Source organism: Alternaria burnsii, assembly GCF_013036055.1.
Source record: "Alternaria burnsii strain CBS107.38 chromosome Unknown 728, whole genome shotgun sequence".
NCBI classification, from domain to species: Eukaryota; Fungi; Ascomycota; class Dothideomycetes; order Pleosporales; family Pleosporaceae; genus Alternaria; species Alternaria burnsii.
Window position 1 is genome coordinate 723,199 of NW_024066122.1, and position 17,498 is coordinate 740,696.

Genomic DNA, 17,498 nt, shown 5'->3' on the forward strand with positions numbered 1-17,498 from the left:
ATTGGAGATGACGAGACACAGACCTTATATTCTCCTGCCTTGATGTCTTCTTACTAGGGCGGATCTGATAGCTTTGTTGGAAATTGCATGTATAAGGCTCACCAGCAACAAGCTTGCGTTAGCGCAGTGGTATGCTACGAGTGTTAGGACCTCGCATAATCTAACCTATATATATGTCGCGATTTCTGTCTTTTCCCTAGCTGGATGTAGATATGGGAGTTGAGGTTGGAGTGGTGGGGGTTGGGGTTGAGGTCGAGGATGATGGGTTGATGGGTGATGTTGACGTGATTTCTGGTGCGGAGCTGGGTGTTGGGGGTAGAGAGGAGCTGGACGTGGTCGAGGTCGGTGTCGCGTCTGGGATCGTGGAGGTTGTGGACGGGGTGAAAGTGCTAGTGGTTTCCGGTGTAGGGGTACTCTTCACGGAAGACGACGACATGGTAGACGATGTTTCGACACTGGAAGAAGTGTGCACAAAAGATGATGATGATAACTCCACGCTTGACAAAAAGGTAGTAGAGAAAGTGAGGCTGGAGGAGCTGGGAGTACAAGACACCATGGACGAAGAACCGACTGATGAGACGATCGAGCTATAGGCGGATAATCGCAATGTCGACGAAGTAGACGATCCGCATCTTCCGAATCCCAATCGACAACCAGTGCCGCAATACGAGTTTGTAGATTCGCTTCGAAATGTTAGCGATCGTTCTAGGACGATACACACGCGGGAATCACATAACAGAAAAAGAATTGGGAGCAGCAAACGCCAAATCTTGAACCTAGGCAAGTTGCACCGAAAAAAGGGCCACATCGTGCGCTCGTGCACACTTTGAGTGTTGCAGAAGCGGACGACGCAGCGACAGCAGATAAAGACCGCGTGGTCGTAAGGAGTGTGGTATATGTAAGGGTAGAAGTGTATGACGACGGCGCATCAATGCAAGTGCCAAAGCGGCATTGCACCCAGTACCACAGTACTTAGTTGTATTCTTATGGTATTCGTATTGGCTATTCCACACCATCAGCAAGTTTGCCAAGAGGATCTACCTTCTGTGTCTATATCAGGTCACTTTACGGGCTTCTCATTCGCAGTAACTGTAATTCAGCATCCGCTTCTTCGCCACTAGCATTTAGGACAATGCCCATGCCATCATACCGGACCTTGACATGGCCTCTGTCTTTCAATATGCAATCCACCTCGTCAGATCCTCGCTCCGACTTCAGTAACGGCGCGCCGAACGCTTTCCCTGTTTCCAGTGGGCTGAGTGTTATATTCCAACGATCGAGACTCCACCAACCCCACAGGAGTATCACAACTAACACCAGTCCTGCGAACATCACAATCAAGGCTCCAGCCAGGTACCGATAGTCGGCTCTGTATATCGTTGTCGGGGTTGTCCTGTCCATCGTGAATTGGCGATCGTATCTGCCGCCTGACGCTCCCGCAGCCACAATCGCAGCATGTGCCATAAATTCTTGCATGACACCGATTACGTATTGAGTAGGCGAGAGGTATTCATGGCCGCACCTCTCTAAACCCTGTCTGTATGTCCAGAATAACCTTGCCATTGCATTGAGCGACGATACGGTGTTCAAGTCTTCGAGTGTTGCATAGGTCGTAAAGAAGGCCCCGACCATGAAGCCGAGGGTCGAAAGTGGCCCGGCTTTGGTCCCGTTTGGCGCGTTGGCGTAGTCACCTTCAGAATTGAACGTGGAAAGAGGAGTTGGCATGCCGTCAGCTGCGATTCTGGACCATGCAAGATTGACGGGTATCTCCACCAGGGCAGCGCGGATCAAGCACGTCTGAGATGTCACCACACCCATACATGAGTCATCCGATTCGCTGAGGTACAACGTTCGTAGCATGAGTGCTGGATCATAAGGTGGCGCTGCTCGAGCGATCGAGATGTTGAGGACTGTTTTCCCAAAGTATTCTTGCAGGTTCACAGTCGTATTATTGGGTATCCCACAATCGGCCGCAATGCCAGCGCTGGGCACGGTGGTCCTGCAGATGCTTCTAGCGGGACAAGCATAGCCTCCACATCCATGGGTCGAGTTCCTTGGACATATCTTTTCCCACTCTACAATGTTCGAAATGCTCGTTGGATAGCTATACGCGATCATATTCAGGTACCAGTCTCGCAATACGTCGGCCCCAAGAGGTAACAATGCAGTCGACATACCATCCAGCTCTCCTCCGCCAGTCCTCACCGCCAATAAGCCTTCCGGAATCCGATCTGCCATACTAATCGTCATGTTCATCTTCTCGACGAGATCCACTCTTTCCGTCGCAAGCGCATTCTGCAACAAGGGATTCGCACCGAATTTCACGCCAGCCACAATCAACGCCGCAAGCGCTACTATTCTCGCATCTTTCCCCATCTTCAGAGCGGACCACAAGCCAACACCGGCGCCCCGCTTCCAAACTAAATGCAAGCTCTTCAACGTCGTCCCTCCCGGGCGACTCGCGGCGCACCACCACCGCACGGCGACGCCAAATGTCAACACGGTGCCAAGGCAGATATTCACCAGCGAAGATATCAGCGCGAGTAGTACAGCCGGCGAGATGTGCCACGAGGATATCGCATCGCCATCTCCGAGGTGTACGATCAGAAAGGCGGCAAGTATAGACAGCGGTATGAGTCCGAGAAGAAGAAGAATCGTCAGATTTGTCAGGAAGTTCGGAGATGCGAAGAACGATTTTTCCATATCTTTTGGCGCTTCGTTGGAGTCGTGGTGTCGAATGTGTGTAAAAGCAATTCATTCCAGTATCAACAAGCCACATACAAAAACACGAAATCTGCACGAAGAACAGCCCATACACTTGCAGTAATATATGCGTAAAAAAACCAAGACAATACCAGCACCGGTCCACGCAATTCGTGGGCAGCTGGCGCACACGTCTCATGCCTGCACAGCTCGTCTGCCTTTTCACATGAATCCCCCCCTTCCCAAGCCAAAACAACCAGACATATTCAGCGCGCACGAGCATAACACGCATACACCCTGGCATGTATGCAAGTTGCGCTTACACAATTTATTGTAGGGCAGGCAGGCAGACATGACTGGTGTGCTGCTAAGATCGCTCAGCTATGTTTCAGGCTAGGATACTCTGCTGGAGGGCTTGTGATCATGTTTTTTGGTCAAAGATCGTCATAGGAAAGTTTGGAGTGGGAAGCCCGGGGCTGCTAGGGGGGAGGGGCATGTAGATAGGTAGTCGGCAGCGCTTGCGAACAATCAGAGTAATACTGCAGTGGGATGACCGTGTGTAGTTCAGCTATGATTCAGGCCAAGAACGTTCTGTAGCCATAGGGATATGTGTGTTGCCAAAGTCAGCGTTCAGCTGGAGGCGGAGTAATTCTCGTATTCTTCGCATCAGACCTACCATGTCTAAATCGCATCACGAGACATTTTAAACGCTGCGAAACAGGGCATTTCGGTCTTGCCTTTGCTTGCTTTTGTTTGATTCATTCGCATGACTTTTCTCACATCTGCGCAGCCTCTATCCACATCCAATTTGGCAATTATCACATCATCCACTGGACACACCTAACGTAAAACCCACATGCTTCAATCCTTATCATATCTGACGGCCGGCTGTTCGCGATCCAGCTCAAATCGACCTTGTGCCCCAGCGACTGCGTGCAAAGGTTGAAGCCGCATTTGCTGGCGACGGTAGCTTCTGCAAGCGCTCAGAACACCGCTAATTCGGCCGGGGATTGGGAGCAGTGCCAAGACCCTCGGGGATGGACATACTCAACACAAAGTTGCTGCATGTCATGCAGCCTGATAATTGATTCGTCTAATCTCAGACATGTCGATGCTTCGATCTTATGCCAAGTAATACTTCGAGAACCGCCGCGCTCTTAGCGGATATCTCAACGCAGAGTACCCTAATGCCAACATTCGTCTGGACTTCCTGATTGTTCCTGTCACTCGATGCATAGATGTACAGTACGCGGTTGAAATGGGAGAGAAGTTGACAAGTAAATATGTTTCTCAACAACTGTATCTAACCAACTGTGCAGCCACCAAGCCTAACACTCTCTGCGAACATCTCGTATGTATCCGCATTTGCAGCAGCCTGGGTGGCACTAAGCTTTTGCGCTGCAACATACCCATATCCGTAGTCGTTTGTACCGTACAAATGCGTCATCTCGTGCAGAATGCTGCCGGCCTTGTCGTAGTCGTCGTTGCTGCACTGAGCGGCAAGCTCGGGGAAATCCCAGAAGCCGTTGTTGGGGCACGGGACGATGACGTTCGCGCTAGGTATGGTGTAGAGGAGTGCCGAGCCGTCGCTGCAGTCGTTGTAGGTGTCTGTGCAAGAAATCTTGGGCGAGGTTGTCTGCACATTCTTGACGTCGTTGTAGATGGTTTGAACCTTGGACTTGACCGAAGTTGACTTGAACCAGGTGGTGAAGTAGTCGGCTCCGGAGCCGGCGGCGGTGTATGCGGCACCGGCCATGGAGATGGCGTCTGAGACGCTAGTCTTGAGGGTAGACGTTTGCGACGTCGAGCACGAAGAGTAGGTGATGGAGCGCTTTTGGATGCGGGAGGCAGCAGGTTCAGAGCGCTTGTGAGAGATGTGTTGTCTAGGGAGCTGATATCAGTTCCTATGTCTTTCCAGAGTCATGGTCGTAACTTACTCAGCTGCGCTGCCTTGGTCCGGAGTCACTTCAACTGCACCAGTCGTCTGGTCCGCACAGGAGGACAGGTCTTGGAGAGCAGCGGGAGCCTCCTCTCCTGTGGCGTAGCGGAAACCTTGGATAGCGGAGACCTTGGCTTTCTGGACGCCCTTAAGCTTGTAGCTCTTGGCTGCATTGACCGGCACCGTGATTGTCTCTCCAGCCGTGATCTTTTGAAAGTTGTCGGAAGAAAGGCCGGTCTTCTTGTAGTTGACGTAAACTCCTTCGAAAGGGAGAGCATTGCCAGCTGTTTCGACCGTCAATATGAATTCATGGCAGGTGATCGTAGTTGAAGGTATGCATACCTGCATCGGCTACCAACAAGTCCTTGGTCTCATGGGCACTGAACACGGTGTTGCCCTTGAAGACTTGGATTGTCTCGCTTCCGGTGTTGGTGACTTGAACGTTCACAACATGGTTGTCTGCATGAGCAATCGAGACAGAGAGAGGGCAAGCTGCCGAAGCTGCGCCAGCAAGAAGAACGATCGGAAGAGTCTTGGTGAGCATATTGACAAGCTTTGATAGAGAGTCTTGCTTAGAACGCGGGTTTCGAAGTGATGAGTATCAAATATTGAAGGTCCAGTCCCACTTAAGTACTGTCGCGGCGGGAATTTCCGACGTTTGGCGTGGGTAATATCCCAATGTTCAACTCAGTGATGGTGTGCCAGCACGGGGGACACTCTGCGTTGAGCAGGTGTTTAAGCTTCCCCATGATATCTCGTCAACGCTTGGTCAGTTTCGGGTGAGTCCGCCAACTTGCCAAGCTGTCTTGAGCAGATGTTTAAGCTTCCCTATGATCTCTTGTTAAAGCTTGGTCGATTCCGATTGAATGCTTCGGCTTGCCAAGCCGTCTTGAGCAGGTGCTCCACACGGTGATTAATATATATCCTACTCAAGCGTGTCCTAGCCAGATATAGTACGCATCCATTAGCGAATGATGTAAAGATAGCGATACCACAAGAGGGCCGCTCCGTAACTTGGTGGGTGCATCTGTCGTGTTAGGCGCAACGCTACCGCAGTTTAGGAAGGTCTCCGGCGTTTAGTACAGATTGGGGTGTAGAGACCTACAGCAGCCAATCAAACTGTCGCGGTGCGCAGTACACTTGCTAAGATCGCCGCACAATTGTTATCTCAGCCTCTATCGATTCGGCCCTTATTCTAGTCAACTATAGTTTCTTCAAGTCTCAGCCCTTGGATGCTCTCTGTGTTACAGAATGCCGGGGATTGTAGATAACGTAGATCACGGGCGGGGAAAGCCAAGCGGGTGGAACCTTCTTGCCAAAACCCTAAAACATCAAGCTCACCAATGATCTCTCAACATAGCGACGTGAGAAGGACAGTATAAGAAGATTCAACTGGCCTGATGATGCGTCCATCCGATTCCACCGATCTGAAGTTTTCTTTCTTATGCCAACTAAGTCTCTGAGAATTCTCGAGCTGTGACTTTGCAAGGAAAACCGTGCACAGGGTGCGCTGCTCCCAGCGGTACCTGATACGCTCTCTCCCCAAAGACCGTCTTGACACCAGTCGAAGGATGCAGCCGGTCCCACTCTTCATACTGATCATGAATGTCGAATTCGCGGACTGTCATCGCCAATGTGATCTTGATATCCAGCATCGCAAGCGTTTGGCCAACGCAGTTCCTTGGGCCAGCTTCGAATGGCCGCCATCCACCTTTTGGCGGGTACAGAGGATGGCCAGGCTCAACAAGCCAGCGCTCCGGCAGGAACCCATGAGGCTCAGGCCAGTATTTTGGATTCCGCTGTATTGCTCCGTGTAAGATCCAGATGTTGATGTCTTCGGTAGGGTACTTGTTTCCACTCTTGTCACGTAGAAAGACACCTGGAAGCCCACCTCTCATGCCAGCAGCTGGTGGAAAAAGTCGTAGGGTTTCCTTGATGACAGCGGTGGTGTATGGAATCTTATTGATGCGCTCTGGATGCATGTTCAGTGAGGTAGCAGCTGTGTCGATGCCGTACCCAAAGACCTCATCGAGCTCTGCACGAACCTTGGCCAAAGCATCTGGGTGCTTGGACAGCAAATATAGACTGTAAACAATCGTTGCAGCGGTCGAGTCGTGCCCGGCGAACAAGAACAGGCGGATCTGGATAGTCGCCCACTTCTTGAAGTCGGCATCAAGCTTCGCCGCAGCCTTGCGCTCGGTCATGTACGCTGCTATCGCAATGTCCATGACGGAATTTGAACGATCAGATGGCTCATGGGTCTTCCAGTCTTCATATTGCTTGTCCAGCTCGATGCCGATGTATCGATTCATGGTCTTGCCGTTCCACCATTCGATCAAGGGTCGCATAGGGTTCCAGCGTATGAAAGGGTTCAACTCTTCATCCTGGCAATGCCATTCGATAGAGCTTCGCATGGCAGCTGCAAGCGCATTGCGGCTAGTCATGGAGTGAAGGCGAGTATTGCTAAAGCATATCAGCACAAGTTCACGCTGCAACGAAGCGACATGCACTCACATGGTGATGGCACCGATTACGTCCATCATGTAGTCGCACGTCAATCTGTCCAGCGAGAACGTATCCCCTTTCTTCGCGTGCTCTCGCAGCAGCTTCACGTAGACTTCGGCTTCCTTGATGATGTGCGGTATGCTCCCAAGCATTACCCTGTCACTAAAACCCGGGTTGAAGAGCGCCCTCGAGCGCTTCCACTCTGCGCCGTTCATATCAAACAGATTGGGCCCACCCGCAAAGGGTGCAAAAAACGGTATGAGAACCGGAGGCTTTGGAAGATCATGCTCTTGACATGCTTGTATTGCTAGATCTGGTGAGGTGACTACAAGGAGCGGACTGCTAAAAGGCCATAGATCGACGTAAAAGCAGTTGTCGGAGTCCTTGAAGTCGTTAGATAACAGGGTGAATACATCAGATTGTTGGGAGCCTTTGGGAAACTTTTCAAGGAGTCCTGGTAGCACTTTGAGGTTACCGGCTGCGAAGTCCCACGGTGGTATTGGCTTCAAGCCATATCGTGTCAGCTTGAAACATGCGGCATTGCTCAACTGGGCTGCGTACCAGTCCTTGCTTCTTTAGTTTGTAGAAGATCATGCGCATCTTCACGAGCTTGAACATAAAAACGCTCATGGCAGCAGCCGCTACAGATAGCGCAATCTGCCATACTATGCGACTGAGATCAGTTGCAGTCATTGCGTGCGCGCGCTGCATGTAGTCGTAGACGGAGATCCAATGCGCCTTCGTCTAAGTGTCGATGGCGCTGAGGAGGTTGTGATCGGCGTGCTGCTGCGCGTGCTCGGCTGACACTTTTAGCGCACTAGAAGATATGATGATCAGATGCACAATAGAGCGGAAGAGAAAGTCCTGTGGTTTGCGCAATGTTCAGCATGTTATTTGTGACGACTTCAGCCGTCTCAGCACGCCTCGTGTTGGGTGCCTGATGCGGACGAATTAGAGCGTGTGGGGGCCACGGGGCCCGCGGGCGCGGTCGCAGTCGCCCAACCACCAGCTGTTCCTGCATGACCTTGACGTCTCACGACCTTCCCCCCAACACTAAGCCCTGCAGGCTGCAGTGCTCGTTCCACTGATCCTACGCTAATGTCTAGCTATGCTGGACTTCAATTCCTCCCACTTCGCTACCAGATCTGCCTTCTCGGCGTCACTCGCACCACGGAAGCCAACACCCGATCGGCGCAGCTGAATGAAGAAGATCTCGGCCTGGACAGCAGTGAGATGGCGCGCCAACAGCCCCCGCTCAATTCCCTTCAAGAAGTATCCTGGTACGCCGAAGATTGCTGGTCACGTTAGATAGGCATATTCCACAATGTCAAGTCAACTTACCAGCCATCGAATGGAAGTAAAGTCCACCAAGACCTCTACCAAGCCCTTTACCGAAGCCAAGAGCGCCCTCCTGCTTTGCACCAAGATATGGATGCCTTGCAATACCCACCAATGCATCGCCGAAGCCGAGCACAAACTCTTTCCCAGCTAATTTGCATCCACTTCCAAAGCCAGTAATCTCATCTCTTCGCCTGGCAGGATCATTACGTATCGCATACGACGGAAAATTCCGAAAGCCGTTGGCCATGTTGTAGAAAAGAGCCACTGGTGCCTTGGCACCAGTTCCTGTAAGATCACCGATGTAGTGTGCGGTGGCGCTGACTATCTGGTACCCACGACCACCTTTAGCTCTTCTTGTTGCGACTCTATCACGGAGGGCAGTCAGCCCCGGTCGACTTGGAGGTTTTTCGAAGTTGTGAACCATGTCGTCTTCGTAAGATTTCGCTGCCATTCTGTATGCCAGGTGGTGGAATTGCCTCGAAGTTATACCTTTTTCCAGCCTAGCGTCATCAGAATCGTCCCTTGTCAGTGTTCTCTTCAAGGCTTCAAAGTCCGACTCGCGTGGTCTTTTCTTCAGGCGTTGAGAGAAGTCTGACGTATCTGTGCCAAGTGAAGCCATGAGTCCTCCGAAGGCTGCCACGGCACCTACCAATGGTCCTTCGGCTCCTTCGTGTGTGTAGTAATGACGATGTCGCAGTAGCCGTAGATGCTTCACGTCGAGTATCTTCTTCTCGACAAGCGTACATGCGGCCAAACCACTCAAATGTGCCCCAGTCTGCTTGTCACGCCATATGGCCAGGCGTTCCGGACATAGCTGGCATCGCATGGCGTCGATATTCAACCTCTGCTCGAAATCTCGCATCGTGTCACCAGCGCCGTCTTCTTCTGCAATACTCGCAGCCATTTTCTGCACAGCAACTTGGACCGAATCTTGGAGCGCAAAGGTGATGCTATTGGCGAGGCTCTCTGCAGTCATTTGCTTGAAAGGAACAGGCACCGGACCGGCACCAGCTTTAGCAATCATCTGTCGCAACGTCAATACAACCCCATCATCGATCGTCACAGACTTACCTGTCCCCAGAAGGGTTGATCACCAAAGAACGGCACAACAACTGTGGGCTTTCCCAATGCAATCCCGGCAGCTGTTGTACCAGCGCCTCCATGGTGCACAACACAAGATACCCGTTTGAACAGCCAGTCGTGTGGGCAGTTGCCGATAAGGTAGATGTTGTCTGGTACGTCACCTCCGCCTACACCTCCCCATCCCTTGGAAACAATCGCTCGAACTCCTGCTAGCTTCACCGCTTCAAAGAGAAGCTTGGTGAGGCCCACTGGGTCGTCGACCACGATGCTACCAAAGCCGATATACACTGGCGGCGGTCCCTTGGCAAGAAAGTCGGCCAAATCATCTGGCGGAGTGTAGTTTGAACCGGCGTCCAAAAATGAAAATCCCGTGATGTTGATATGGTCGCCCCAGTCAGACGGCCGCGGTATCAGAGCCTGGGACCAAAGGTAACTGTACGGAATACGAAGCCTTGGGAGTAACCGGTGGCCCCACAGCGGACTCATCGCGTCTAGGCCTAGAGTCTGCGTTCGAAACTTATTGAGGACATCTCCCAACCCTTGCCAAGTTAGCAGCTCCATAATGCCAAAGCTGAAGTAATTCGCCACAGACTTCTCGACTTCACCATATTCCATAGCCGCGAGGGGGTGGTGAAACGCTTTCGTCGGCGACCATGGCATTGTGAAGACCATGTGCAGCGGAATGCCCAGCTTCTCTGCGCAGTGGATATGTCCCATTGAAGGCGGATTGGCGATGATAGCGTCGGCAATGAACAGGTCCTCCGCCGCGTCTACATTCAACGCTGATATTCTCTCGCCCATACCATCACCGGCCTCGATACAACTTCTCCAGGTTCCGTCCATCATCTCAGCCATCTCTTTCCGTCGCTTGCCGATATCACCAGCTTTGATGGACTGCATGTTGGGCAACAGTCCAGGATTCTTGACCATGTACGCCATCAGCGCTTCCGGATCACCACCAATCGAAAAGAACTCCACGCCATTGCTTTCCACGAAATCCTTGAAAGCTGGATGCGTGCAGATGCGTACCCGGTGGTGATGTGGACCGGCCTGGAGCAGCTTTGCGATCGGAATGAAGGGCTGCACGTCGCCCCGGGATCCACAGATATGTATTGCAATGTTCAATCGCGGTGCACCGGTGTCGCTGGTCTGTTCCTTGATGAACTCATCCACTAGGGTTGTGCTTCCTCTTCGCGGTCTTGCGCACCGCGCTGGTCGGCATGCCGCGGCTTCAACCTGAGCCTTATCGATCCAATGTCTTAGCGCATGCGTGTTCTTGTGGAATTGAATGGCGACCTGGCCAAAGGTGTTGACTCGCCCGGTACTTTGCGCTTTGCTGTCATGGAATTCCCCGCGTTTCTGGTTCTTGTGGAAGTTCAAAGGCATGGCGACAGCGATACCGGCTGCTAATGCTGACTACATTGGCTCCCCGTCGATATATACGGACCCAAGATTACGGCTTGGATGACATAATGTAAGATTATCGACGTTTGCTTGGGCATGCAGTCGGACCTTCTGAGATGAGTGGTAGCGCCAATGCTCACCTCTTGCTTTTCTGGCCCTAGATCTGCAGTTTGCGGGTCTTCTGCGGCAGGCCTCGCCAACCACAGCGCGTTGTCTCGCCTCGGTTGGCGATCAACCGCCCCCAGCAAACCATCGCCCGTACCATCGTACGAAGTAATCACAGTCGGCCGGATCTTCTCAATAGCCTGGACCTCAACACCGACGCACGCGCATCACCGCGCAGATGATTTCCGCGTCAGCACACCTATCACGTTCGTCGGAGATCCGCATACAAAGGCTTAAGCGCCTCTAGCTTGGAACGCGTGGAGCAACGGAGGGACAGCGGAGGAACATGCGATCGCAACGATAACAATTATTCTTCCTCAACCCTCACTTTCGCCTTGGATACCAAAAGGGACACTTGCGCGACGCCGATTGCGCATACACGTCCAACCATGACGGACGACCAGGAGAAGGGCATTGCGGGGCGGGCGCGAGGAATGTCCCTGTCATCGCTGCTGCACACGACGCCGCAGCTGGGCATGTGGCAGGCCACAGCAACGGCAATGGCTCAAGCGCCAAATCTGACCGAGCTGCGAGAACCGGAAGTCGGCGGCGCAAACATCACCTTCGATGCCCATGGCCATGCGACGCTTGTCGCGAAGCCGGACGAAGATGGCGGGCTTACTCTGGTCAAGTCGCAAACCAGAGTCCTCGACCGTCCAGCGACCGAGGAACCTGTGCTACCAGGACAGACAGATGAGAAGGCACACAAGCATCTGCACAGGCATCATGGGCATGGAATCCGCCGCCGACAGACGCTGAAGGAGAAGCACGCATCTGAACACAAGGAATCGTGGGGTTCGACCATCAAGAACGGTCTCAAAGCATTCTGGGTGTTTTTCCTCACACCGTCTGGCTTCTTGATCACAATCTATGGCCTCAACGTCGTGGTATGTTGTCCCTCATCCTGCCACAATCATGCGCGCTGACATTTGCAGGCATGGGGTGCAATGCTCTTTTTCTTGCTCCTAAAGGCCGCCCCTGCCATGTGCCATGTGCGCGGCACGCAGATTTACGACTGCGACAATGACTATAGCCAGAATAAGATCTGGCTCGAGATCGACAGCCAAATTCTCAACGCGCTCTTCTGCGTCACTGGCTTTGGCCTCGCACCCTGGCGCTTCCGCGACTTCTACTGGGTGAAGCGCGCCATTCACTTCCACGATTCGAACGCTATGCGCCGCCTCTTCAACCAAAATAAAGCGTGGTTCCGCCCACCTGTGTGGTTCACCGAGAGCGAAGGACATGGTGGGGAGAATCTGGAGCCTGCGACGTTTACAGGAGTGAGGGCACCGCCAACGAGCATGTGGAAATTGGCGTTCACGGTTGATATGATGGTGTTGAACACGCTGCTGCAGGCGGTCCTTTGTTTCTTTATGTGGCATTATAACCGCTTAGATCGTCCGACGTGGGCAACAGGTACCTTTATCGCGCTGGGATGCGGCGTTGCGATGTTCGCGGGTATCATGTCGTGGTGGGAAGGAAGGAAAGTAAAGAAGCTCGAGGGTCCAGAGATTAAGATCGAGACGAAGACGGAAGTGTGAGATGGAAGCAGCGAAATGCAGTATTTCCCATCAGACAAGCTACGTAGAGTATTGCGATATCAGTAGTGCTATCATAGTAGAGTAGTTCGCTTATCCCCAGACGACTGTCTAGAATTCAACTGGGATCTTGACTTAGGGGGGTGCAAATCGCTCAATTGGAACACGTAACCCTGACGCTAAGCCTACCTCGGCGCGGTCTAGGGTCCAAACCGCGCGTTGTGTTAGGACGACCAAAGTACCAAGTCGCTAAATTACTATTCTTGTGCGGATGAACCTAAACCGAGTCAGAATTCATCGCTCAACGCCGCGATGTCACTAGAGGCTGAGCTCGCAGAGCTAGCTAGCTTGTTCTAGAAATACGAGTCTGATACGATCTAGCTTGACCTATTTTTCCCAGTTCCATTCCGGATAGTACTCCGTGAGGCTAAGCCACTACCAATTGGATCACGTCGGAGAGAGTGAAACGGTAGTACGGTAGACGGTCATCGTGCACACGAAAGGATAGCAAAATCGTGCATCTTGGCTGAGGGGTATGTCGGAGTCCGTCTCTAGCCAAGTAATGAGATGAATACAGGGCAAGTTATTCACGGAAACCGCAGGACTACATAAGCTTGGGACTACCACAGAGGAAGACTGCCATCTCATAGCCATTACATTCTTTCCATTCACTTCATCATGTTGCGTCCTAATACCATCACTTTCATCTCTATTTTCCTTCTCTTTCGAATCTCGGCTGCCATCAATGCATGCCCTGTCACTGACACAACTTTTACCGGAACTCAGGGCATCAGATATCGAGTGTGTCCAGACACTGACTTGATTGGAGCGTCACAATCAATCACACCTAACGTTGCCTCTACTACAGCATGTGCGCAGCTATGTGACGGTGCTTTAAACTGCTTTAAGGCTGTCTATGATACACAAACCAGAGACTGCCACATCAAGGCCAACGCTGGTCTAAATTGGCAACCTAATGGACGCTTTGATGTTATCCAGGCAGAGCAGGTCAACATCGCGAAGTGTCCCTACCCGGAGACTACTTATACCAACAATGGGGTAGGTCGTTCTGACCTCTGCAGTTCTTCTGTTGCTGACCACTACGATGCAGAAAAACTTCAAAATTTGCCGTGATACCGATCTGCGTGGTGGAAGTGCACAGATGATCAATGGCATCACAACACTGAACGACTGTGCTCAGCGATGCTCAACGATTGACACCTGCATGCAAGCAGTGTTCGACTCGGTTGCTTCGATATGCCACATCAAGGTAGACCCGAACACGAACACCGTGATCTGGTCGACAGACAAGCGCTTCGATGTCATCCGCCGAGATGTCGCTGCTAGCCCAGCTGTAAGCGGAGCCTGGTCTGATCTAGTAAGACTGCCGGTCATTCCAGTCGCTGCCTACATTGTGCCAGAGTTTCCCTCATCAAGTCGACTTATGGTGTTCTCTAGTTGGGGTGCTGATGCCTTCGGAGGCGAGGGTGGCCGCACTCAGTTTGCAGACTATAATTTCAACTCGTAGGTCACGCCAGAAAGTGTATTGAAACTTAATACTAATTATATGCGACAGTGGCGCAGTATCTGCACGCACAGTGGCCAACACTCAGCACGACATGTTCTGTCCCGGTATCAGTGCCCTAGAAAACGGACGGATTCTCATTCAAGGTGGTTCGGACGCCAAGAAAACCAGCTACTACGACCCCTCCTCCAACACATTTACTCGCGCACCAGATATGATTATGGCGCGTGGCTACCAGACGTCTGTTACTTTGAGCGACAACCGTGTCTTTACCATTGGGGGTGCCTACTCTGGCCCGCGACAGGGCAAGGACGGAGAGGTTTTCGATCCAAAAGTCAACTCTTGGAAGGCACTCCCTGGCGCAAAGAACGGCCCAATGCTTACTACTGATGCCGAGGGCATATGGAGAGAAGATAATCACGGCTGGCTATTTGCTTGGAGAAACGGATCTGTGTTCCAGGCTGGCCCGAGCAAGGCAATGAATTGGTACAGTGCCAACGGCAATGGTGCTCAGGTCGCAGCCGGTACACGAGACACCGACGATGCTATGTGCGGTATCTTTGTTATGTATGAGCCCGGTAAAATTCTCACTGCCGGTGGTTCGCCTGATTACACTAACTCTGACGCTAACAACCGCGCCCACATTATCAGCATTGGCGAGTACGGCCAGCCTGCTGTTGTTGAGCGTGCTCCTGATATGGCATACCCTCGCGGCTTCTCGAACGCTGTCGTGCTTCCTGATGGCACTGTCCTTGTCACCGGTGGCCAGCGTCGCTCGATGGTCTTCACTGACGATGCTGGTATCCTCCAAGCTGAGCTCTTCAATCCAGTAACCAAGTCTTGGAAAACGCTAGCCGCTGAGGCAGTCCCTCGCAACTACCACTCAGTCAGCATCTTACTTCCCGATGGTCGCGTCTTTAGCGGTGGTGGTGGCCTTTGCTACACTGGTCAGGTCGGTGGAAGCACAGTCAACTGCAACAAGCTTGTTGACCACGCTGATGGCCAAACTTTCTCACCACCTTACCTTTTCAATCCCGATGGCTCCGCCGCTATTCGTCCTATCATCTCTGCCCTCAGCTCCACTAGCATCGCGGTCGGCGGCCAACTACAGATCACTACCTCTACTGCTAATCCCAGATTTGTCCTCGTTCGGATTGGTAGCGTTACACACTCGGTCAACAGTGACCAGAGACGTATCCCGTTGACTGATGTTGTTCGCAGTGGCACACGACACACTGCTACTCTGCCTAACGATAGTGGCATCTTGATCCCAGGACACTATTACCTTTTTACTCTTAACACTGCTGGTGTACCTAGTATTGCACGAACAGTAAAGGTAATCTCTTCAAGGAGATAACCTTAACACGTTTAGAGGCGTAGATAAGAACAGTTAGTTAGCGTATTGCGTGTGTTACGAGAAGAGTTAACAAGACGTATTTGTAGACGCCTAAGCCGCAATCCGAGTTCACTGCCGTCTTGTGGTTGCTACTTCGGTCTCCAACGCACCGCGTGTGGATGTGTCTTTGACCAGTGCTATTCCTGCATCTCCTCTGTACGAGCCACTGGACTCCAGGAAAAAGGAGGTCCGACTCCTTTATTTATACCCCGGCGAGCCAGATGAACCAATTCGGTGCCGCTTGGTGACGAAACCTCTGTATGATGCGCATATCCCTTCCTTCGAAGCACTTTCATACTACTGGGGAAGTGCTGCGAGCCAGAAATTGATGACCATCTTGGCCGGGTCCGAGGACAGTTCCCATATGCATACCTTGAGTATTACGTCCAACCTTGATGAGGCCCTGAGACATCTAAGGAAATGGTGTAAAGCCAAACGTACACTTTGGATTGACGCAGTCTGCATTAACCAGGCAGACATTTCCGAGCGTGGTAGCCAGGTCGGCATAATAGGCGAGGTATACAGCCAGGCTACCTCAACCGTGGTGTGGTTGGGAGTTGGCAATGCACAAAACAAGGAGATAGTAGACATAATCAACAGTGTCTCCACCGGATTAGAGTATGTCCCGGCAACGGAGACGAATAGAACCGTGCTTCAGTTTGCAAACGATATTCCACACGATAAGAAAGAAGCCTAAGTATATTAGAATCTAGGATTCTGCAGCAGAATCTGTTAAAAATTAGTCTGTGCACAGAAAATCTAACAGCAGAATCTAACAGCAAAATCCCAACACGTACTTATATATTTAACAATAGAATCTTATAGCAGAATCCTAATACGTACTTATATTTAATAGCAGAATCTAATAGTAGAATCTAATAGCAGAATCTAACAGCAGAATCCTACCCTAGAGGATGTGCTCGATCCTAGTAGGATCGAGCTGTTTTGTTAGTAGCGATAAGGATGCGATAAGAAACGAGGAGTAGGATCGAGGTAGTAGGATTGAGGCTACCTATCTACGCTATATAGCTAGTAAAGAAAAATTAAAATAAGCTATTTTATGTAGAATTACGCGAGGATTTTAAATCTTTAATTAGTTTGTTAATAGCTGCTCTTGTTATTAAGCTATTTATATTAAAAGATAAGAGTAAGATTTTAATATTCCTTACGTAACTATACGCTGCATAGCTACTACAGAGGATTTTAAGCTATATAATTTAATATAGAATTACGCTATAATTTTAAATCTATCTTTAGTTTATTAATAGCTACTCTACTTATAAAGATATTAACGTATAACGTTGTAAACTACTAGACCTTACGCAAACTACTAGACCTTACGCAAACTACTAGACCTTACGTAAACTACTAGACCTTGCGTAAACTACTAGACTTACCTACTTTATAATATTAATTAGTATATAGCTTGTATAAGCTAGTCTATACTAGAAACTAGTATACTTAACGTAAACTACTAGACTCTATACTTTATAGAATTAGTTTATAGTTTATATAAAGCTGCGTATATCTATATAGTTTCTTAAATAAAAAACTACACCTCTAAGCTATTTTCTACTACTTTAACTTTATAATATAAAAATTAAGCTAAATAAAGTTCTTATACTATATAAAAAAAAACTTAAATATTAACTAATACTAATAAGTAGTTAAAACTAACGTATCTTAGCTTACTAAAAGTTAGTTAATATAAAAAGTAAGCTCTTAATCTAAAGTAGTAAAGATAGTAAAATAGATAGAGTAGTAAAAGGTAAGCGCTTACCTTATAGAAGTAGGCGCTAGTTAAGTACCTAGGTTAGGGTTAGGGTTAGGGTTAGGGTTAGGGTTAGGGTTAGGGTTAGGGTTAGGGTTAGGGTTAGGGTTAGGGTTAGGGTTAGGGTT

The 17,498-nt window shown here is 50.5% G+C and overlaps 5 protein-coding genes across 5 annotated transcripts; 2 read left to right on the top strand and 3 right to left on the bottom strand.

Moving 5' to 3' along the window:
• Window positions 1-1,065: 1,065 nt before the first annotated feature.
• On the bottom strand, window positions 1,066-2,703 carry GT037_009612 (uncharacterized protein; the record flags this gene model as incomplete). Its single annotated transcript, XM_038934659.1, has 1 exon — window positions 1,066-2,703. One exon carries the CDS (start codon window positions 2,701-2,703, stop codon window positions 1,066-1,068), a length of 1,638 nt encoding a protein of 545 aa, XP_038782934.1.
• A 1,303-nt stretch (window positions 2,704-4,006) lies between these two features.
• GT037_009613 (deuterolysin metalloprotease) lies at window positions 4,007-5,186 on the bottom strand (the record flags this gene model as incomplete). The annotated part of the gene is made up of 3 exons (XM_038934660.1): window positions 4,007-4,586; window positions 4,641-4,926; window positions 4,985-5,186. The coding sequence occupies 3 exons, from the start codon at window positions 5,184-5,186 to the stop codon at window positions 4,007-4,009; spliced, it is 1,068 nt and encodes a 355-aa protein (XP_038782935.1).
• Window positions 5,187-6,093: 907 nt separating this feature from the next.
• GT037_009614 (glycosyltransferase family 1 protein) lies at window positions 6,094-10,957 on the bottom strand (the record flags this gene model as incomplete). Its single annotated transcript, XM_038934661.1, has 6 exons — window positions 6,094-7,105; window positions 7,157-7,650; window positions 7,709-7,891; window positions 8,288-8,442; window positions 8,489-9,512; window positions 9,560-10,957. The coding sequence occupies 6 exons, from the start codon at window positions 10,955-10,957 to the stop codon at window positions 6,094-6,096; spliced, it is 4,266 nt and encodes a 1,421-aa protein (XP_038782936.1).
• Window positions 10,958-11,529: 572 nt separating this feature from the next.
• Window positions 11,530-12,681, top strand: GT037_009615 (uncharacterized protein; the record flags this gene model as incomplete). Its single annotated transcript, XM_038934662.1, has 2 exons — window positions 11,530-12,027; window positions 12,076-12,681. 2 exons carry the CDS (start codon window positions 11,530-11,532, stop codon window positions 12,679-12,681), a joined length of 1,104 nt encoding a protein of 367 aa, XP_038782937.1.
• Window positions 12,682-13,356: 675 nt separating this feature from the next.
• On the top strand, window positions 13,357-15,560 carry GT037_009616 (uncharacterized protein; the record flags this gene model as incomplete). The annotated part of the gene is made up of 3 exons (XM_038934663.1): window positions 13,357-13,737; window positions 13,790-14,202; window positions 14,255-15,560. The coding sequence occupies 3 exons, from the start codon at window positions 13,357-13,359 to the stop codon at window positions 15,558-15,560; spliced, it is 2,100 nt and encodes a 699-aa protein (XP_038782938.1).
• Between the last annotated feature and the right edge of the window lie 1,938 nt (window positions 15,561-17,498).